We start from the raw sequence: 24,208 nt of genomic DNA, 5'->3' as shown, positions 1-24,208 counted from the left end.
TTGCGAGTCCACATCTATATCTAATTAAAGCAAGTTTACAAATTTCCATTAGACTTTGGTTTTTGCCTTTTTTTATATATGTTACCCTTAATTATTTATTTTTTGTATTATTCATATTCTCCATACCCAAAGATGAATGTGTTTCTGTGAGTATTGGTTCTTAATACATGTTTTAAACACAAAAGTAGATATAAGCTAGGATAATAAATTTTCATCTCTAAAAAACAGTTTCTGGGATATTTGGTTTCTGTTTTGTTGATATTCGTAATTATCCGTTAATATTAAATATCCAATATGTTTTAAAGTATATAAATCCGAGATGAAGCCCATGAATTTACCACAAATACATATTTATTGGAGCTATACATTAAGGAACGGTACGTTGACTTAGAGGTACAAACAGGTAGATAACAAGATGTTTTATATCTTTGTTATTGTTACTAATTCAAAAGCTAGAATTCATGAACATTGATTTCATTTTTTGCGCCAAATCTAGTGGATCACTCATTTTTCTAAACAATGTTTAGGTTCATAATATAATACTCTCATTAAAAAAAAATACAAGATACATACATATTGTGCCAGAAGAATTGCAAACACCGATTTGAAGCTTGGGATGTTTTATACTATCTTGAATATTTTCTGGAGTCATAAGCCTAGAATTGAATTGCTAGAATGCAAACTTTGTATCGGTAAATGTTACTTGAAATAAACAAAGTATCAATGGTATGTATCTAAGATATATTGAATTGATTTATACTATTACTATAACAATAAATAATTCTTATTTGTTGGAATTACTCTTTAGGAATCGCCATATTTTATTAAATCAGACTGGCAACTAATTTTTATTTTTATTTTTATAAAGTATATCTAAAAATAAAATATAAGTGTTTATAAGTTTTTAAGATGTGGTTACTAAAGAAAATAATATTCATATAAGTAAACTGACTTATTTGAAATAAAAACAGTTTAAGTATATTAACAATAAATGATATTTAAGTAAAATCTAAAAAAGTGCTTTAAATATTCATAATGAAACATACTTTGTAGAACAGGTGATTAAACTTTCAACAATAAAACAGTTTTGAGCCTTTAACGTATGATGATTAAACATGTTCCGTTGTATCTTTCCTCTCTATCTATCCTTCACAAGATAAGATTTTATATCCAAAGAAAGTTGTGGTGAGAAGGAATGATTGACTGTTCATGTTTCTTCTTCTCATGTATAACATTGAAGAAGTCTACAAAGATGTAACATAAAGCATCACATCCAATTTTGAGATTCCTATTAAAGCTTTTAACACTTATCCTTATTGTGGCTACAATAATCACGTACATATTCATACATTGATCACTTCATAAGCAGCGAAAATATTGCAAAATCAATTATGTACAGTAATAGACTTCTGTCAACTCAGTTTCAAATGTAAAATTTGATGAATTAATAAACAGAGTTTAAATTCTTCCATTACCGATCTCCAAATTTCTCATTCATTATTTTCTTTTAGTGTAATTTGTAGTTCTCTGCACACCACAAGACAACTGGTATCACAGCGTTTAAAAAGTCCAAAACATCCCACAAAAAATCAAGATCTAATTCATGTTGATGTCCAATATTGGAAACGCTGAATTGCCATCAGAAATAATATAAATCCCACCTGATAATTTGGGGTTGAAGCTATGCTAGTTGAATCTGGTACATCTATAGAAATAGAAAGTTTAAAGAATTCATTTGTATGTACGACACGCAAATTGAAAGAAATAATAATGTGAAAAAAGACGAGAGAGAGCTACCCGAAATATAATTTACCACGCAATTCGTTTTTTATTACTAACCTTTTCTGAGTTAGTAATTATTATTAAAAATAAAGTGGCCTATAACATAGAGGAACACCTATAATCTATATGATTTTTCTGACGAATTTTCCAACATTATTATGCATATACTTCATATGCTTACCGACAAATAAAATAAAACGTTGGAACGTCACAGTTGTTTGATTACAACTTACCATGATTCAAGTTTTCACTGATGTGTAGCCCTGATGCTTGGTGATGCCCCCCCATAACCAGTTCTTCATTACTCATGACATACGAACGCAGTACGCTCGATTCACATTTCAGATTCATGTTGCCGTTTCGTAAGTGGTCTTCAGTGACGATAAATTTTAAACTGAGACTAGAGCTATCGAGGCCGTCGTCATGATGGGTTGTAAAATATCGAGTTTCGTGCTTTGCCTAAAACAGAGTTAATAACTCCAATCAGGATCTTATGTATCTAGACTCTTACTCTTTTATGTTATGGTAAATGGAAACAAATATTCTACGAACTCTGCCGGAAAAATACAAAATTATTCATGTCAATATCATTTACATTTAAGGAAGAGCGAAAACCAAATTTTTAAAGTTCGTACAATTGAAACATATCGTTTATTAACAAATGTAGTCTGTTTACCCAATAGTCTCAATTAGTGTTAATTAACTCGATAGGTCACCAGTACCGATCACATATAACAGGAAACAACATTTTCTTTATTAGCAGAAACTATAAAATGTTTTTCCTAAGCTTAAATTAACGTCGAGAGAAAGACATTTAATTTAAAAATAATTTGTGAATTTCAGAGTTACGTTACGAGTAAGAAAAGCATTTTACCATGTTGGTTATTGTATATCTATGTTAGAAGACAATAATGACAGAGAAACGTGACGTGAAAGCAAAATGGAGAGTGTATACTAAGAGAATGGCCGTCCTTAAAGCTTATCTGACTTCTATTACACAATATAGGTATCGATATGTGCCTTTAATACTTTAGAAAACTATTGCACTTAAATAAGCAAAATAAAAGTTTGACAGTACGTTTTGAGAAGCCTCAAAATTACCTTTGGTGTGTGTTAAAATACATTACGGTTAAGATACATACCAATTTCCCATTGATATACCAACGTAAAATTGCAGCAGGTTTGGACTTGGCAGAAGTGCAGTTTACCAAAACTGTGTCTCCAATGTTATACTTGGCTAGTCCTCCTGTTATCTTTGGTCCTTCAGTAGGCAAAACTACAGTTTAAGAAATAGTTGAGTAATACACTTACATTTCCACACTGACAGCACAACTGTACTAATTCTAAGCTACCATATTCACACGTATGCATCTTTCACTGAGCTCATAATTCTCAAGAATGTCATGTGTACAAATTATTAAAATTCTCTGGTCCTTTCATCTGAAATATTTGTATGTAGAGAAGGAGGCAAAATCAATTAGTATTAGTACTAAACCTTTAGGAAATTATATTTTATAGAAAGCAATACACGGCAAAACATAGTTTCACGTTTCCGTGTCAAAAATGAATAGATTGAATATTATCTTTTCATATGACATAAGTAGAAAGTGCGTCATAAATTGATTGACTGCAGAAACTATACGATTAGTATTCTTACAAATCATAGCTTTTTCTTACAATTTCATTATGATAAAGGCTTTCCTTTTTTTTCTTTGTTTGATATCTTACAAATTTAATGAGCGACTTGAGTGGATATAACGCGCAATCAAAAGTTATTAGGAATGATGTTCTTGTCGGTTTAATATATATATGTAAATTTTAATGTAATTTTTCATTTAGGACTTTTATAGGCTACAAATATGTTGCTCACATAAATAGAATAGTTAGAAAACTATCGTGTCATCCATAGGTAAAAAAAAAGAGTGAAACCTAACTTATTATGTGCATAGCTTTTTCTTACATCAGTTCACAAATGACGAATAAATGAAGTTCCCAACAGGCCATTACATAAAAGAGTCAATGACAGTTACACATTTCAAGGTTTCATATTTATTCATATTTGTAAAACAACTATGGTTTATGGCAGATCAGTATTCATTCAATAGTCTCTTATTTCTTGGATCTGTCACCAACTTATTCTTTGATTTTATCCTCATAGGAATGCCATTTTCAAGTGTGTTATTTATTCAAAATCTCTCTTCAAACTTTTGTAACTTACGAACGGTAAGCTTATCATAATCATTCGGGTTTTAATGGATTTTTATTTGTCACGCATCACGGAAATTCGTCTTCTTAGAGAGAAACTCAGCCAAAGAAAATTATAAACAAGATTTAAACCAGTTCTTTGGTAAACTCCTACAAAGTAATGCATCCAGCGTGTTTCTGAGGAAATAGATTGTGCCTTAGTCTCGCCTCTTAGACACCTGAGAAAATATTTCTTGCACGACTTAGACAACTTCAACAGAAAGAGATCCATATGAAAAAAGTTAAAATGAAATTGACATATACTAGAAATAAAAATACATATATAAAATGTGTATACATACACACACACATCTACAGGGTGTCCCAAAATAGCGTTTACACTCTTTGACTGTGTATAGCTAATAAACCGTTTCTTTTGTTTAAGATTTGACTTGTGTCCAAGGATGGCGGATAATCAGCTTACAATCGAGCACAAAATATTCATTCTCAAAACTTTTTGGAAAGTCGAAAACAAAGCTGAAGTGCAAAGACGTTTTACTAGAAAGTTCCATATGGATGCGCCATCTCGCCCCAGCATTTCACGCATCATCGCCAAGTTTGATGAATACGGAACTCTCCACCATATGAGAAAGGGTCGCTCCGGTCGAAAAAGATCAGCAACAAGCCCAACAAGAGGGCAAGAGGTCATTGATAATGTTCTGAATTCTCCAAGAAAATCAGTGCGCCAACTGTCTCGTGAAACAGGTATCCCTATATCCAGCGTTCATCGCATTTTGAAGTGTTCCCAATTCAAAAGTTTCATCCCATCGCTTGTTCACGCTCTGAATGAAGATGACCCTGATCGAAGGGTTGAGTTCTGCGAATGGTATCTTGCTAGATGTGCAGGCGATGATGAATTTCCACTCAAAATTGTTTGGAGTGACGAAGCAACGTTTAAGCTGAATGGCTCAATAAATCGACACAACTGCACCTACTGGGCAACAGAAAATCCACATGTTACAGAGGAACATCACTTGAATTTGCCTGGAGTGACTGTGTGGTGTTGTCTGTCCGATGAGTCCCCTAGCGGACAGACCACACCACACAGTCACTCCAGGCAAATTCACGTGCCATGCCACGCATCCAAAAACAATTTGGAGAAGAAGAGTGTTTCTTCCAGCAGGATGGCGCTCCTCCCCACTTCCATCGTGACGTGAGAGCTTATCTGGATGCATCTATGCCAGACAGATGGATTGGACGAAGAAGAAGTGTAGAATTTCTTGCTAGATCACCAGATTTGACACCCATGGATTTCTTTTTGTGGGGGTTTCTGAAAGACAAAGTTCACAGCACAAAAAGGGCAACAACTGACGAATTGAGAGTTGCAATTGAAGAACAATGTGCTTTAATACCAGATGAGATGGTGTTTGATGTGTGCACTTCCATTTCTTCCCGTTATGAGATGTGACTGGAGCAGAACGGATTTCAGTTTGAACACCTGAAGTGAAGCAAGCAAATTGTGACATTTTACAATTTCAACCAAGGAGTGTTTTCCTTGGAAATAATTTTATTTATTTTTTCTCTTGATTTCAGTATTAAATCTTAAAATAAATCCTTTGGTTATCATATGTATCTTGTTTCATTGTTAAAATCAATAAACAAGGCAAGTTATATTGATCCAAAGAGTGTAAACGTTATTTTGAGACACCCTGTATATATAAATTCAGTATGTTTTTAACTAATAATATTTGGCTTGTCAAGTATTGTATTATACAAATAATTTAATTTGTTTGTACAGGTTTCCATTTGAGCTGATCTTTCTTTTCCGCTAATAAAATTTATGTCGAATTAAAAGTGAACAAACTCATTAGCAAAATATGCTAAAAGTGATTCTAATTTGTTGGTATGTAAAGTCATGTGAAAAAGTTAGGACATCCTATGAAAGCCTGTGTATTTTTGTAACATTTATCGACATATAGATATTTAATCCCAAAATTTAAAATACTAAGATATTATAAGAATATAACTAAACAAATAATAGCTAGTGTTACCCCCTTTGGCTGAAATAACTGCAGTGAGACGCTTCTTTTAGCCATCTACCAGTCTTTGACATCGGTCTGAAGAACATTTGCCCCACTCCTCAATGCAGAATTCTTTCAGCTGTGAGATGTTTGAGGGGTTTCTTGCATGTACAGCCCGTTTCAAGTCACCCCACAGCATCTCAATGGGATTAAGATCTGGTCTTTGACTCGGCCATTCCAGGACTCTCCATTTCGTAAGTTTTCAGCCAGTCCTTGGTGGATTTACTGGTATGTTTTGGGTCATTGTCGTGTTGCAGGGTCCTGGTCCGCTTCAGCTTTTTTTTTTCTTACAGATGATCTCACATGATCCTCAAGCACCCTCTGATACATGGTAGAATTCACGGTGGATTCTATGATTGTGAACTTTCCAGGTCCTGCTGCAGCAAAGCAGCCCCAAACCATGACACTTTGACCTCCATGCTTCACAGTTGGTATGAGGTTCTTTTCCTGGAATGCTGTATTTGGTTTACGCCAAACATGTCCTCTGTTCTAGTATCCAAATAATTCAATTTCTGTCCAAAAAACATTATTCCAGAAGTCCTGGTTTTTGTCTACATTCTCTCTGGCAAACTTCAGTCTGGTCTGGAAGTTTCCTTCTTGCACTCCTTGCAAGTTAAACTTGTGTAGTCTCTTTCTGATTGTAGAGACATGCACTTTCACATCAACAGTAGCCAGAGCCTGCTGTAGGTCCCGTGATGACATGTTAGGGTGTTTGGAGACCTCTTTTAGCATCTTGCGGTCTGCTCTCAAGGTGAACTTGCTTGGACGACCAGACCTGGGCATGTTGGCAGTTGTTTTGAAAGCCTTACACTTGTTGACTATTTTCCGGACAGTAAAATGGCTGATTTCAAAATCTGTTGGGATCTTTTAAATCCCTTACCAGACTCATAAGCTGCTACAATTTTCTTTTTGAAGGCCTCAAACAGTTCTTTTGCTCTCACCATGGTGCTCACTCTCACTTCAACAGTCAGGAGCACACCAAACTAAATGTCTGGGGTTTAAATAGGGCAAGCCTCGTTCAAAATGCTGAGTAACGATCTTCTAATCGTGTGCATCTTGTGTGATACACCTGTGTGTGCGTTGAGCCATTTAAGTGTGAATAAATGTGGGGGTGTTTTAATTTTTTTCCTCAGTTAGAATATGAATTTTTGTAGAATTACATTTATAGAAGATCTTGAAAAGTCTTTTCTTCAGTTTTAATTGTTTAGTTATATTCCTATAATCTCTCAGTATTTTAAATATTGGTATTAAATATCTATATATCCAAAAATGTTACAAAAATACACAGGCTTTCATCGGGTGTCCTAACTTTTTCACATGACTGTAAATTTCAAATACGTTTGTTTGTTTCTCGTTCGTTATTATTTAAGATTACAGCTGCAAAACTAGTTATCCGTGATATACTAATCCCAGAATTAAATCCCGAATTTTAGAATTATAATTCCAAGAGCTCACCGGCGGATTACATTTTTTTAGTCCCCGAGGATCATTTTTATGTTAGTCTATATTTGCAGTTATCTTCTCAATATAAAATATTTCAGAAAATATTGGTAATGGACACATATCATACGAGTATTTCTAGTTAAAATATCCTCTTAACTGTCACATATTACTAGTAATAGTCAATAAAATGTAAGTGTTGAAGTTAATTTTAATTTGCTTCCTTGGAACAATTTTAATGTTGAATGTGGCACGTGTATGTTCGTAGCTTAGCGTGGTTATTCACTAACATGCAAAATTGTGAGTCCACCGATGGGACAGCAGTAAGTACTGGATTTAGATCACTAAAATCAGATGTTCGGTTCCTCTCGGTGGACAGAGCAGATAGTCTGATGAGCTCTACTATAAGAAAAACACAATGCTGTGAATCCGAAGTGCCTTGGCTCACACTCCGTTACTGCTGGAAAAATTATCTCGCTCCGAACTTTGGAGCTGTGTGTGTGGTGTATGAATAGCTTTCAAAGTCCACTATTCGATTAGAGTATCTTAAACGGCGCTAGGTAGTAAAGACTAGCTGCCTTTCTTCTAATATATCACGCAGTTAGCGAGGATAGCATTGAAGTAGGTTTGTGCAAAATTAGACAAATCGGCATTGACTTGTGTGTTTTAAAAAAGTAAAAATTACTGAAACATTTTAACTTACTTCACTGGTGTTGATTAAATGCGTAGTTGTACTGTTCCATATACATATAAAATGCTCCATTGGATGAAATTTGCTTTAAAATGTAAGCTATTCAAGATTCCATTTATTCGTAAGCGAGGGCTTTGGATGGCCAAATGGTTAGATTGCTCGAGTTGTAATCTTATGGTCGCTGGTTCGAATATCGGTCACCAAATATGCTTGCCCTTTCAGCTTTGGGGGCATTATAAGACGACGGCCACTCTCATTATTTGTTGATAAAAGAGCAATCTAAGAGTTGGCGGCGGGTGGTGGTGACTAGCTGCTCCTCATCTAGTTTTACACCGCTAAATTATGAACGGCTAACGCAGGTAGTCCTCGTGTGGTTTTGCGCGAAATTCAAAACAAACAAACAAGCATTTTAGCTATTATCCAATACAACCATAATACCTTAAACGTTTATACTATGTCAAGACGGAAAACTCTTGTGATTCCATTAGAACTATGCCTCTCAGTTTGCGATTCTTTGACCAAAAGCAATACACGAGACTATCTCTTGATGATATATCCTCTCTTCCTGAAATTAGAATGTAAGAACAATTTCCAAGCGAAGTAAGTATTTTAAAAGGAGGCAGTGTTTACCTAGGATTTCAAAAGCCTTGGGGAGCTTTAAGCTGAAGGTTTACCAATCTAGGGAATCATGGAATTAATGCATTCGAAAGACCAAAACATTAAACATACATATTTCATTTGCTGTTTTTAATGTTTTATTCCGTTGTCTGAAAGTCGAACTAAATCAAAACTGATGTAAAAGCGCAAAAAATCGATTTTATTTGAATGTGATAACATAATGCATTTTACATTGTTTTTTAATTAAAAAGGTTCACTTGTGTATATTTCAAGTCATATACGAAATACATATCAAGGATCAAAATAAAGGATCAAAATGGATCTAAGGTGCCTTTCGTCCACCACTGAAAACAAATAACTTGATTGGCTAAACAAAGGCACAAGTTCTAACATTCCTTTTGCTTGAATCATTGCACTATTAAAATAGATAGTTTTGCGTAATTTCTAAAGAAGTTTAAATATTTTTTGACTTTGTAAATTCCATAGATGCTACATTTATGGTTTGATTTTCGATGATGAATAAAATATTGGATTTAAGGCATGCAACAAAGAAACATTTATTGGAATAAAGCGCCCAACCTACCAAGTACCTTCATGTCCTTGCTAGCCTCCACAGTTTGGAAAGAAGGCGCTTCTGCCGAAACTTCACATCTGTAGCGACCTTCAGAATCGAGGTTTATATCATTTAGATATACTTTGTTTTCACCAGATTTGGATAGCTGAAACAAAAGTAAATTAGTTGTGTACATAAGTATGTATGTAAGGGATAAAACAGATATTTTTAGTTATGAAACTTTCACATAATCGCAGTGTAAAAATGCACTTAATTAATACAGAATTTATAGATGCCTGATTCCATTACTTCCCAGAACAAAGAAAACTATACATCAACAATACAAACATAAATGTTTGAAAGAACACGAATACAGTAAGAGTTTTAATATCAGGTAATATACATTATTAAGTTGGGTAATGACCCACGTAAACTTCAGATTAAAATGAGTGTTGCTGTTTTTTCTTAGTGTTTGGCAAAACCTGTTTCAGAGATTTAACACATCAAAACATCTTTTACAGTAGAAATAACACCTTTTATTTTTACATGACTTTAAAGAAGTCTTTTGCTAAGCTTATTTGATTTTATAGTCTTTCTATAAGAATTTATCCGTTAATCTTTATTCTTAGAAATGTTCTGCCTGTGCAATACTATGCCATAAGCTTAATGTAGTGTATTTTGTTGAATGTAAAGTGATTATGTGTTTGTTTTGTTTTACAACTTTATATGAAGTTTCTTATTTCCAACGAACTTCTTCATAAAATCAAGAAACATATATTTGTCTTTCGTTTTACTTCTAGGTAAGTTATTTTATGAGTAAATGTCTGTAAAAAAAAATATATATATATATATATATATATATGTAAAACAATGGTATAATAGTATATTCTCACGATAGATCAGCTAATGATAATATTAATTCTATACCTGCCTTCAAATATTCACATACACGTAACATGCTTCTCAATACTTTACTAAATTGCACTGTGTTCCAACTAATATGAAAATCGAAATGTTTATCTAAAATGAATACTTTTTCTTTCTTCCTCGAGCTAATTGACATGCATGTTATTCGTGCTTTGCAATTGCAGTTAATAATGTTTATCGAAAAGGTAAATCGCTGTGGCAAACAGAGCTTTGAGTACATTATTTTAAAATGATTTTTAATATACAAAAATATTATCCACATAACAGTCACAGCTGTTATAAGACGCAATGGAAAGGAATGTTTCAGACGTTCATTGTTTCATTGTTTGGCACTTTGTAGGTCGTGTAATGCCATAAGAATATTATTACTTCTGGAAAGAGTATGTAATTGTTCTTCCGGAAGCAAAATAAGTATTCAGATAGAAAACTTAGAATTTCTAAGAAAGAGATATACTTTAATTTCGAAAGAAACGGATTTTAATCAACTTTGGGTACCAAGACTATCAAGAGAGCGACCTTCAACAAGTCATACCCCAGCCTTGCAAAATAAAGTGTGGTATTTTATGAAAATTAAAAAAAGTCACAAATACTAATATAGGTAGCAAAAATCATCATGTATTCCAGGCAGCAATATATAATACAATCAAGAAATACGTTCGTCTGGAAGTGGAACAAAAGCTGCATTCACATATCAGTTCAATTGTCACATGTTATACTTAAGAACTATTATAAAGAAGTAGGGTCGTCAGACAGAATATCACTAGATACAAAAACATGGTAAAGCTTGAAAATAGTTTTAATTCATGATCTTAGAAAAATACGTAGGCTCAATAATTCTTGACAGAAATGAATAAAAACCCTATAACCAGAGCGCTTTTGAATGGTGGATCTTTTTTCTTCAGGAGTAAATTGGGTTTTTATTATTTTCTATCGAAATTTATTACATATTCATATATTATGAGCCTTCAGCAACACAAACGAACATATCTCACCTCTGGACAGTAATATGGTTACATGTGTAAATTTTCCTTCCTGAACCATAATAGTGTTTATTGTAATATCTAAAACAATTTTTAAAACTTGCATCTTCTGCATTGATCAAAAACGAATGATTTATTATAGCTGACAAAAAGTTTTCAGCTGTTATAGATTTATCAGCAAATCTTGGGTCCAGCCAGTACCACAAAAATATTATCAACTAAATTATACTAACTTCTGAAAATTTTCTAGCATTAACAAGATTTATTACTATAGCAGAGAAATTGGGCAATTGTAAGATGAATGAAACAGGCTACAGTAACTCAAAAACATTTACTTCATTTAATGAAGGTCAAGATGGCTAATATCATGTGTGATCGTGCGCCAAAAAATTGGGTACTCCTGAACAAAATCATCCTAATAAGCCACAATTAATTGATTCAGTCTTACTTGGCCATTATAGTATTATAACGATGTGGTGTTATTGATCTTTTTTGTACGTTGTATACAAAAAGAATCTGGTAAAAACTAATGCTTGTCTGAGCTGTTTCACCATAATTTGTTTTATAGTTACGGTTTAACGTATTGGAAACCTATACGTTTGAAAAATTGTTATAAAATTCAAGCTAACTGATTTCGAGCCGCAATGAACAAAGTTAGAAAAATATGAAATAAAACCGTATGCAGTTAACCTGACTTGTACATAATTTACTGCAAAAACGTGTTATATACATATATATATATTTCTAGCTGATAAATATTTATAGTTTGGTGATTATTAGAAAGCAACTTAACATAGCTAGCAAAGAGGATTATTTTTACTTTTAAGCTTCATAGTTGTTCATGGAGACAAGAATTATTGATTTGTTTGTTTCTGATAGTTGCATAAAGCTACTCAAAATCTGTCTGCGAAAACTGTCAGAAATTTTCAACTGATAAACCACAGGGATGATATCTAGTCAGCCGTATCAATTTTTATTCTAATTGAATAACAAAATTTGACTGAATTTGGCTGATAGAATTAAATTACTAAACATATCTTATTGTAAGTATTAAGTAAAATAGCTTAAATTTATATAAATACAAATGTTGCGCAAATTATAAATACGTAATACATTTCTAATTACTTAAAGTTATTTTATTTGTTTGCTTGTCTGGAATTAAGCACAAAGCTACACTATGGGCTATCTAAGCTCTGTCCATCTGGGATATGAAAAACCGATTTCTAGCATTGTAAATCCGTAGACACTGAGAGTTATTATTTATGAGTTCATGCTAGACAGGTATTATATGTTCAATAACTTACATATGAAATATTATTTTTTGATCTTATCGAAATGGTGCACACGTGAACAGCAGTAGATACAACTTGCCACTTCGAGAATGATCAATTTTAACAACAATTTGAAATTTTTCTGGATATTTCGGTTTCACCGTCTTATAAGTTATTCTGAGGTAAATGACATGCCACATCCCAAGGTATTTTCATTCTATTACTTTTATTACTAGATCCGGAGGACGTTTGTTTGATTGTTAAATTTCGCGCAAAAGTCAATCTTGCGTTATCTCTGCTAATTTTTACATAACAGACAAGAAGAAAGGCAACCATTCACATCGCCCGTGCAATTCGCGGGCTACTTTATTTGAATGGCGGGATTTAACTGTCATTATTATAAAGTACTTGAAGCCCAACTTTTATAAATATATAATCAACATATTAACTATTGAGACCCCCTTGAGACCTCTAACAAATCATTTGTCTGAGATAAACAAAATGAAAGAAATTTTGTACTATTCCTTCCCCCATATAAAAAAATCAATAGTTTTGTTTGAAAATAGTCTACGTATTTTGTTATGAAGATACAAAGTTGTCACTTTAACTTATTGTCTAAGGCTACGAAATTTTCACAAAATGTTTCCTCAAAGACTCCTACGTGTAAAGTAAAACTAATAGCAGCTAGAAAGGCCTTGTCTGCATATTTACCAAGTGACTCAAGATATTAAATTAAAGGACTGCTGTATGAGAAAGGAAAATAATAAATTCACGTAAAGAACCAATTCTATATTTTTCTCCGCGCGCGCATTAAACTAAAACAAGTAAGATGGGACGCTAATACACAAGCGCTAACGAAAGGAAGGGACTCATCTGCCATCGACAGCGTATTCTTCCCACATAAGGCTTGAATGTTATCACCAGTACAGTGATTCATCTTATTTTTCGATGCCTAATTTTATGTTCTTAAATAAAAAACACCATTTCTTTTTGATTACGAAAAAGTAACATCATGACTGGATATTAAAATATACTCTATAATTGCAATATCAAATTAACGAATCATGAAAAAATTAATTAAATGTGTTGTATGCAAAAACTTCTTTTATAATTTAAACTTAATTTATTATGCATGCAAAACATCCTGATATCTAAGCATCATCAAAAAACAACAGAATATAATAATGTTACTATTACTACAAACATACAATAATTATAGCTTTATCTCAGTTACACTGTATGTATCATTAAAAAGTTGTCTAAGGTGTTATTTCAAAGCGTTTCCAATAGTTATTAATTCTGGTTTTGGTGTAATTTACATAAATGTATTTTTACAAGAAAACGTGCTATTTATTGAATGTACCTCTGTTTAGAAGCTGTAATAAAACAATCATAAATACTACTTTATATTTATTGAATTGGTTCTATTTTAATTTATATAATTCCTTCAATCTAATAGGCTTAACACAGTCGAAGGACTCTTTTCACAACGATTTGAATTACATTTATTTAAAGTAAGAAATATCAACAATACAATATTGTGTAAATATCCTTAATGGTTAAGACGCACAAATAATATTCCGATAGAAACGGCAAAACAGTGAACTAACTAATATATCTTAACATGAAAATATAACGAGTATTTAGTTCTAAATTTTGCTTCAAGTATTGAGAATATTAATATGAATTTAAATGGTGTACAGTTTTATGTAGGTAGATAAGCTTAAAGAATAAAAATAGCATATATCAAAAGTTTATACATTTAAAGTTAAAATTCTAAAGCATGGATTAAAATGAGACAGGAAAAATGGTAAATGAAGTCTGTTTCTTGATATGGAAAAGAAACTATAAATAGTTACCAGTTGAATATGTGTCTATAGTCAAAGCTTAGTCATTTAAAGACCTACAATTTAAGGATTCGAATTCCGTCCCTGAACATGCTCGTCTCCTCAGACATGGGGGCGTTATAAGTAACAGTAAATCCACTATTCGTTAACAAAGAGTAAATTAAGGGATGGCTGGGAGTGGTGTTGACTAGTTGCCTTTCTTCCTAGTATATCGAACCGGCATGACCAGGTTATTAAGGCACTCGACTCGTAATATGAGAGTCGCGGGTTCAAATCTCCGTCACACCAAACATGTTTATCCCTTTCAGCTGTGGGGGCATTATAATGTGACGGTCAATCCCACTATTCGTTGTTAAAAGAGTAGCCTAAGAGCTGGCAGCGGGTGATGATGGTAAATGTCTTCCCTCCAGCCTTACACTACCAAATTGGGAATTTGGCTATCTGTGATAACCCTCGTGTAGCTTTGCGCAAAATTAAAAAAACACACCTAACCTAGTCTATCACTTCAAATTAATGACGACTAAAGGAGGTATTTTTTGTGTAGTTTTTTTTTGCGAAATTCATAACAAAAGAAACCAAACAATCAATCATTCAATGCCTGTTTCGATATATTCTCAAGACGGCTGTTACGGATATTAAAACTTTAATTGTCTTTGTTAACCTGAAGATGACCTAAGAAGGTCGAAACCTTGTTCTGTACTTTAATTTAATTAAAGTTTTAATATCCATACCAACCGTCTTGAGAATACATGTTTATTTCAAGTGGGTTTCTCGTTATCACCAATGACTGATTTGTTTTAACGGTCGTAACAATATATTTTTATTTTGCTATTAATAACCTTACTGACTGATTTCATTTGAAACAAACAGTTTCTTGACGAAACATAAGACTTTAGAAGGTTTATATTTCATTTTATATTATGTTTATGAAAGAAACGAAATAATCAGTGGGTCAATTAATTTACTGGAAGATTAATATGAAACGTTAATTAAGCACAATGTTATCTTTCACTACGAAAGGGTTGGAAAACTATTGATTTAAAAAAAACAAATAAAAACAACATACATAGAAAAAGTTTCTTCCTTATGAAATATTATAAATATACTAGGATAATGATGGTTATGTTAGAACTGTGCTACCATATTAAGAGTACAAGCCAAAAACAATGACAGATAAAATCGTTATTACATATTTCAGCCGACTAGTTTCGTTGGTAACACAGTTACCTTCATCTCGTATTTTTTTCTTCCAGAGTCACATCTTTTGGATTATTATATTTATTATTCAGTTATTTGATACGTATATCCTAGTAAAGTGAAACGATTAAGCTATCTGAAACGAGAAATTGAATAACATTAAGCTTTAAATTTATGTATTTTCTGCAATATACACTAATATATATATATATATATATCTTTAACCATACAACCATGATATTTCACTCAAAGGAGGATAAATTGAAGGACCATTGATGTTAACCTTTTATATATCTGCATCTTTTAGTACTTCTCTTTTAATAAAATTACCTAGGATACCTTTCATAGTACTTTTGATGGAGGCACGTAGCCTATGAATTCTGAAGAATTAATATAAATTAATTACATAATATTTATTTACAACAACAACAAAAATGTGATCAGAGAGTCTATTAAATCAACGTTGTAAAAAATACCATTTAACTCGTACTGTTATTACTTCAAGTGGACTTTTAAAAAGATAAAGAATTTCCAAACATCTGGGGCAGTAATAGCGTTTAGAGTAAATTCTTATTACAAAGAAAATTGAACATGTGAAAATAGATTGTTTTGATAATTGAAAAGATAAGTGGCTGTCTTTTTGGTGCGTGTTTATTTTTTCATGATCGTGTCGAAGAAGACTGTTTCTGAACATTTTTAGAATTATAAAATGAAAATATCGATTCACAAAAGTTCTTACTCGATGATTCAACTTTAAAATCGGGAGATACTGTCTACAGTTTATCTGTAAAATTTTAAAATAATTACGTCTTCAGAATGGCAAAAAGACTGGAAAAATATTTTTAATACATCAAAGAACATAAATGTTGCCAGCAAGAAAGTGTTTCGATATCTCTTACTAATTTTTTTTTAGTTCTGAGAAAAATACATAAATAGAGCTAAGTAGCTGATAAATAGACGTGAATCACACAAGAAAATAATAGTTAACCATTAAAGGCGAAAAGTGAAAAGAAACAAGCAATTATGGTAAACTTACTTCAACTCTTACACCTCGCAGAGGAAGAAATTGACCAGGAGGCCAGTCCTTGGGAACATATCTGTAGAACTCAATGTTGTCCTTATACCATTTGACAGAGTATAACGAATCCCCGTCTAACTTGTAGGAACAGGTCAGTTCAACAGACTGGCCAGCTCTTATTGGTGATGGCACATCAAACATGTCGGCGTTTAATCTCAGAGATGCCACAATGGACAAGCCTAAAATAAACATGTTCAATATTATTTACAAATTGAAGCCACGACATGAAAGAAAGGATTATAGAAAATCACGTTACTCAATCGTAAGTACTATTTTAACTTATCCTCTTCACCGTCTAATATATGAAAACAAAAGGCAGAATTTTGATGACAGATAATCGAAAGCAAGTAGATCTTACATTTTTCGTGAGTTTTATTCTATTTTTCCTTTAATTCTGCTTTAATTAACAGCACTAGGAAAAATATTTAATGTGTACGAAATATGTACTTTTATTCGTCTATATGAGGATTTTTAACGTTATTAGCTTAATATTTCAATTTCTTGCTAACTGAAATCCAATAAGTTGACAAAACAACATGAAATATTATTGGTATTATTGCCGAAATAATCTCTAATAACGAGAGTACCTATGGAAAGAAACAATTCATTCTGCTAATGGCATGTTAAAACGATATATTAGATTAGTCATTTTCGTTATATAACTAACTTACTTAGCTGATAAAATTAAGTTGTTAGATTCAGTTTTACCTATAAAGCTCCATCATGCTTCAAGGCGTACAAAATCAGCTTACTGTGCATGTGACATAATAAACAAACACATCTTGTTTATTTGTTGTATTGATGTAAATTAATATGATTTTATGCATATTATGAAAAAGAAAACTGAAAAGGTTCATTGCACTCTCAAAGTCGAAAACTTTTTTATTGTATAAGTAAGGAAAAAGGATAGATTGTTTTTTAATTTCGCGCAAAGCTACACGAGGGCAATCTGCGCTCGCTAGCCGTCCCTAATTTAGCACTGTAAGACGAGAGAGAAAGCATCTAGTCATCACCACCCGCCACCAACTCTTTGGCTACTCTTTTACCAACGAATAGTGGGATTGACAGTCACTTTATAGCGCCCCGCGGTTGAAAGGGCGAACTTGTTTGTTGCGACCGGGATTCAAATCCGCGACCCTCAGATTAATAGTTGAAAGCCTTAACCCACCTGGCTATGCCAAAGAAGGATAGAAATAAAACATCGGGTATAACACAATTAGCAGACATAAGTTAACTATACTTCTTATGTGACACAGTAGAAAACATAATAACAAAAGCATTAAATCATTACAAGAAAGTGTAATCATAAAAATAAATATAATAATAATAATAATTATGAGTCAGAGTCAATATGTCCTCTCTTCATAACGATATAATTACAATAATAATGGTAAGTCACAGTAAACCTGCCCTCTTCATAGCGATATAACTGTGAGTTACTATTAACCTGTTCTCTTCGTAACGATACGAATATCATAATCGTGAATCACTTTAAATGCGTCTTGTTTGTAATGAAATAAGTGTAATAGCAACAGTAAATGTGAGTTCACTATGAACATTTCTTCTTAATGAAATAGCTTCCTGTAGGCGTGTGTTTTCTTATAGCAAAGCCACATCAGGCCATCTGCGGAGCCCACCGAGGAGAATCCAACCCCTGATTTTAGCGTTGTGAATCCGGAGACATGCCGCTGTACTAGCGGGGGACTCCTGTAGGCTCAGCTGTAAGTCTGAAGTCTTACAATGCAAAAAATATCGGACATCTATACCTACGGTGGGCAGAGAAAAGATAACCATTGTGTAGCTTTGTGCTTATTAACAAATAAGTAAAATTATACCAAAATAAAATAATAATAACAATAATAACGGTGAGTCGCAGTTAACATTTCTTCATATCTGTTATTATATTTTCAAGAGGAATTTAAATTCTGTTCAAGCAGATGAAGAAATCCACTGCTAGTAATCTTTTCTACGATACGTAATCATTTGATATTTAAATTGTCACTTTATTCAAGAAAATTCACCATAATATATATATATAAATTAATTTATACAATTTAAATGAAGCTGTAAATAATAACAGAATTTTCGGCAAAGAAAATAAGTTCGTCACCTCTTTGCTGTGAGAATAAGAAAATAAAGTGGGATTATTTACGACGTGATCTGTAAGTAAAATTACTATACGTAATCCTACTAACTTTAAGCTATATTACATTATGTAACTAAATTTTTACTTTTTTTGTTCCTTGGCAGAAAGCGTTATTTCCCAATTGCTTATGCCTAAAGTAAATGGAAAATATCTATTTTTCTCTTCAAACTTTGCTTTTGTGATCTGAGAAATGAAATTTTCAAATTTACCCATTTTTTTCCAGAACGTTTCAGGTAGATTCAGTACAGAGTAGCTGAGAGATAATTTTTTCGAACTGACAAGAATTTTCAAGAATTACTAGAATGTTGTGGAACTTACGAGAATTTTCAAGAACCTCTTAGAATTCTAGAACTTTCCATTATATATATATACAGAGGCTCACCACTCATCACTTCAGTTTAGTTTTATCTGCCTAAGTGAACATATAGACCTATCCAAGGAGGCTTTATAAAGTTTCACTGTTATCTTTGCCTTTGGGAAAGCAGGGACACCGCAGCACACTACAACAGGAAGCACTGGACACAACGTACTGAGTTATTTGTGGGGAAGCACAATGTAAAGTGTGAGCCACTAGTGGACCACCAGAAGGTGTTGTTTTCACCATTGCACATAAAATTGGGTCTTATAAAACAATTTCTCATAGCTCTTAATAAGGAGTCTGCAGTCTTTAAATACATTCGAGACTTCTTTCCTAAGCTACCTGAGGCATAGGTTAAAGCTGGTGTATTCGTTGGACCGCAAATAGAGAAGATCCTGGTGTGCACAAAATTCCCCAAAATGCTCAGTAGGAAGGAAGAAAGCTTAGGGCAGCTTTCTCTCAGTGGTTCAGGCCTTCTTGGACAATCACAAGGCCGAAAAGTATGTGGAACTGGTTGAGACTCGGTAAAACGGCAAAATGGGATGCAGGATGTCCCTGAAAGTCCATATCTTTGACGATCATCTTGATAAGTTTAAGGAGAACATGGGAGCATACTTAGAGGGACAAGGCGAGCGCTTCCACCAAGATATACTGGACTTTGAACGCCACCACCAAGGAGCGTATAACGATAACATGATGGGAGACTATATTTGGGGGCTGATACGTGAAAGTGATTTACATTACAGTCGCAAATCTCAAAAAACTACTCACTTCTAAACATTGTTTTTCATTTTGTATAACTTTAGTATAAATACATGTAAATCTTGATTCATATGTTGTTTTATTCAGTCCTCATGTAAATGAAAATGTGCAATTTGCCCGTTTTTACATAGAAAATAGGTTAATTTCTAAATTTAATTATCCAAGTCACAAAGCAAAGTTTGAAGGGAATAATGGCCATTTTCTGTACTTTTACAAAACAAGCAATTAAAAAATAACAAATACTATTCAGGATCAAAATTTGTGTTACGATGTGTTTTTGTCTTCGTACGTGAATATACCTTCATATACAAACCTAGAAAGAAATCCTAGACTGATGAAATACTTCCATGCAATAAAAACTAAATATTTTTCATCGGGCCTGACAACATATGTAATCAAATCCTTGTTGAATAAATGATGTTTTATTGTACCTTATTATGCAATAAGAAAAACTAACTTTTTGTAGAACGAATTACACTGGAACAAGTGTCAACAAGAGGTATGTTCGTATTTAAACTATACTCTTAACTACTAGTTATTTTACTATGAGTGGTCTCAACACTTTTCGCTAAATTATAGTAATATGGACTTTTATAAACTACTGTTTTCCGCTGATACAGCGGTAAGTCTTCGGATTTACGACGCTAAAATCAGGAGTTCGATTCCCCTCGGTGGACTCAGGAGATAGCTATAAGAAAACACACACACTCTAAACTTTTTGTTTTCAATTCTATTTTGTCGGATATCGTTCGCCTCTACCCATTACTTCAGCGGATACTCTAAGGGTTTGTAAGCATAAAATCGGGTTTCGATACTTGATAGAGCACAAATAGCCTATCTTCTACCATTACCCTAAACAATATTTAACAATATTTTATAGATGTTTCATGTACCTCGTGAATAATAGGATCGACCCTTATCGCTTAAGAGTAAACCATATTACATGAAGTTTAACGAACGTAAGTAAAATTTCACTATTTAATAAACACCACAGCAATAAATGGTGCTACCTATTCAACATAAGTACTTGAAATATGAATAACAGTTTACACATGTTAGAAGTAAGATTGTTTTCTTTTACTATATATATATTGTTTTGGAGACAAGGAGTGTTTGAAATGTTTGTTATTCTGGTAAATAACTACTTTTTTACTTCAATAAAAAACAAAAACGAAAATAACTCCTCTAATGCGCTGACTCCGATTTTCACCACTGCCTACTGTAAAAGTACTTTTACATTTTACCAATCGATCTGAAGATTTTTTCGTTTATTTTTCTGCATCTAGAGATGTTGTAAAGTTTGCGTGTGGCTCCTGAAACTTGTCAAGAGAAATACGACATCCTGTTTTGTAGCACCAAATACTCCTTGAAATACGCTGTCCTACCTTGTAACACCATAAGCTATTCCAGCAAACAGCTAATCTCGTATAACAGCCGTTCGGCCCACTCTGTGTTACCAAATACTGGTACATGGTCCCTGATAGAAAACCCTTGACTTCCTCACACAAAGCCACTCCCAGTTATGTTCCACCGTCCATCGTTCGATAGAACTATTGACAAAATATATACTGTTGAAGCCATGTGTTATGATCATTCACATGACCAAGTCGCTTTGCCAAGCGAATTACTAATGTTACTGACTGTCTTTTTTTTTTTCTACAGAACGATTACTTTTTGTTTTTCCTATTTAAATATTTGATATACGGGCAAGAAACTGAGTACTTATAATCACATTTCTTTAATGTTTATTCATGAATTCAAACCTAAAGGTAAATTCATGAGTTTCAACTGGGTGGAAATAGTTTGGTTTTTTTGAAGAAAAAAATTATTAAATGTCTAAGCACATTAAAACAAGTACATTGAATTATTTAATCTCTACTAACGCAAGATACTTTAATTTTATTATAATTAACTGTTGAGATCAAAATATGATAATTTGAATATTTATATCTGAAATCTTTCTCGCATACAAGTGTTTTAATCATTATTTTCTAAGGAAAATGAAAGTAGTTGAATCTCTAGGTTAGTCCTAACAAAAATATTGTATATTCCTTACAAACTACTTTACGAATATGAACACTTTAATTAAAAGAAACATAGTACAACGACCACTAACAAGTGTACAATATTTGTGAATGTGTATCATAGTATATTGAAATCACAGACCAACATTTTTACTTGTACCGTATACTTTTACTGTTACTTTTTTCAGTTTAAAAACACGTAATGATATTTCTCACCAAAATTTATTTCCTTGAACAAACGTATACACTAAAATCCAGGTTTAGTTCCATGCTGTGGACAGAGTGCAAACAGACGGTTGCGCAGCTGTACACAAAGTTATAACACCAGTGTTTAGCTTTCCAGCATCAAAAAGGAGGATATATTATGCACGCACATTTTTCACTTATTTCTAGCTTCATGATTTAAAGTGGATGCAGAAAAGAAGAATATCAATCGAGGTAAGCCCTTTCCTTAGGTGAAAACAGTCTGAAATTAGACGGAACGTACTTATCGTTCTTGGCTCTCATTTTACTTTAAAATTAAAAACTAAAGCCATTGGGGCTTTAGCCTGGCACAAAAAAAATTAATTTTCCTCGTTTCAGGAAATAACTTTTCCATTCATATCAACTGGCAGCCAGTCCTCAGGTGGTACACAAGGTGATACACATATGCCATATAAAATAAAAATATTATTAACAGTACACATATTTCTGAAGAAATTTGGTTCTTTCTGTAACTTAATATCATCGAATTTTTATTTTATGAAAAAAGTAAACTTTTCTTTTAAAACTTACTGAATGATGGAATGTCAAAAAGGCCCAGCATGACCAGGTGGTTAAGGCGCTCGACTCGTAATCTGAAAGTTGCTGGTTTGAATCCCAGTCGCATCAAACATGCTCGCCCTTTCAGCCGTGGGGCGTTATAATGTGAAGGTCAATCTTACTATTCGTTGGTAAAAGAGTAGCCGAAGAGTTGGCGGTGGGTGGTGATGACTAGCTGCCTTCCCTGTAGTCTTACGCTGCTAAATCAGTAATGGCTAGCGCAGATAATCCTCGTGTGGCTTTGTGCGAAATTCAAAGACCAAACAAACAAAGCAATGCCAATAAAAATTGAACCAACTCAAAACAGATTTTGCGTGACTTACAACACGTAGCATCCGAATGGTAAGAATATTTTGTACGATCTGTTCATAATTAGCCCTCGAATGGTTTTGCGCAAAATTAAAAAAAAAAAAGAAATCAGTCAACTAAGCACAATATGGGTAGATTTGTCTTTGGTCATTTCTCAAAAATATTTAGCTCACGTAACTTGTAATGAACGAAGATAAATTTCTGCTGTTATCAGTGTGTTGAGTGTTAAAGATGCACGGACTTTTGAGTCGCGTGCTGTTTCATACCACAATTTTCGTCTTTTGATTCTTTTTTATTCAACAAGTAAAAACTATAATCAAACTTAATATAGAATAGTTGTCAATACTGGTGTTTTTTGTCATTTTTTCTTTGTTTTTGCTGTTGTTATTAGCGTTTAGTGTAAACATATTTAGTTGCAGAAACGGAAATATGCTACTATATTATTATACGCCAAATTCAGTGAACATTAGCGCCTCGTGTGTTCTTTATCTAGTTAAGTGGTCTGAAAAATAACAGCAATTGGTCAAATGGCAAAGGAGAAAATGGTGAATTATGTATGATATAAAGAAGACAAGGATTCTTAAGGTAGATAAAATGCAAGGATTATTGAAACTACATACGTTTTATTTCCTTCATTCGATACTTAGCATTAGAGGTAATGCGTGGAAGAGTGGTCAAATATGTAACCTTGGCTTTCCAGCTTTTCTTCTCCAAATATATAAAAGTCCATCTTGAAGAAAAAGTTTATGCTCCATATTTTTTTATTATCCTCGATAGTAACTGGAGTAGTTTTTGTGTTTTGGCTTTTTAATCCTAATTTTTTTACTCAAAAATGTATGAAATTCCATCTTGGATAAAAAAAAGTTTATGCTCCATGTATTTTATTCTCGACAGTACCTGGAGTAGTTTTTGTGTCTCTTGATATTAAAAATGTCCCTTCACATATTGATTGAGTTTCCTATCTAGTTTTAATTCTTTGTAGCTGCAGCAAAAACAGATGAAAAGTAAATCAAAGCCCACTATTTTCATTCGAGAACTTCCTAAAAATACATTGAGAAAACATAAATACCTAGTGAAGACATATAGTAATATTTCATGACATATTGGATTTATTTAAATTCAATTTAATTATGAAATGTATATTTATAACCTATCCAAG

At 32.9% G+C, this 24,208-nt stretch overlaps 1 protein-coding gene across 1 annotated transcript in view; it reads right to left on the bottom strand.

The window, feature by feature from the left end:
- Window positions 1-339: 339 nt before the first annotated feature.
- LOC143225262 (uncharacterized) overlaps window positions 340-24,208 on the bottom strand; it is a 64,111-nt gene continuing 40,242 nt past the window's right edge. The window contains exons 3-7 of the mRNA XM_076454342.1: window positions 16,608-16,828; window positions 9,380-9,515; window positions 2,925-3,058; window positions 2,016-2,241; window positions 340-1,705 (exon numbers count right to left, since the gene is read on the bottom strand). Coding sequence (XP_076310457.1) covers window positions 1,602-1,705; window positions 2,016-2,241; window positions 2,925-3,058; window positions 9,380-9,515; window positions 16,608-16,828 — 821 coding nt within the window. The 3' untranslated portion in view covers window positions 340-1,601. The remainder of the gene's footprint in view (window positions 1,706-2,015; window positions 2,242-2,924; window positions 3,059-9,379; window positions 9,516-16,607; window positions 16,829-24,208) is intronic.

This window comes from Tachypleus tridentatus, chromosome 9 (genome assembly GCF_004210375.1).
Source record: "Tachypleus tridentatus isolate NWPU-2018 chromosome 9, ASM421037v1, whole genome shotgun sequence".
Classification (NCBI taxonomy): domain Eukaryota; kingdom Metazoa; phylum Arthropoda; class Merostomata; order Xiphosura; family Limulidae; genus Tachypleus; species Tachypleus tridentatus.
Note: the sequence above shows the minus strand (reverse complement) of the source record. Positions and strands in the feature narration are given on the sequence as shown.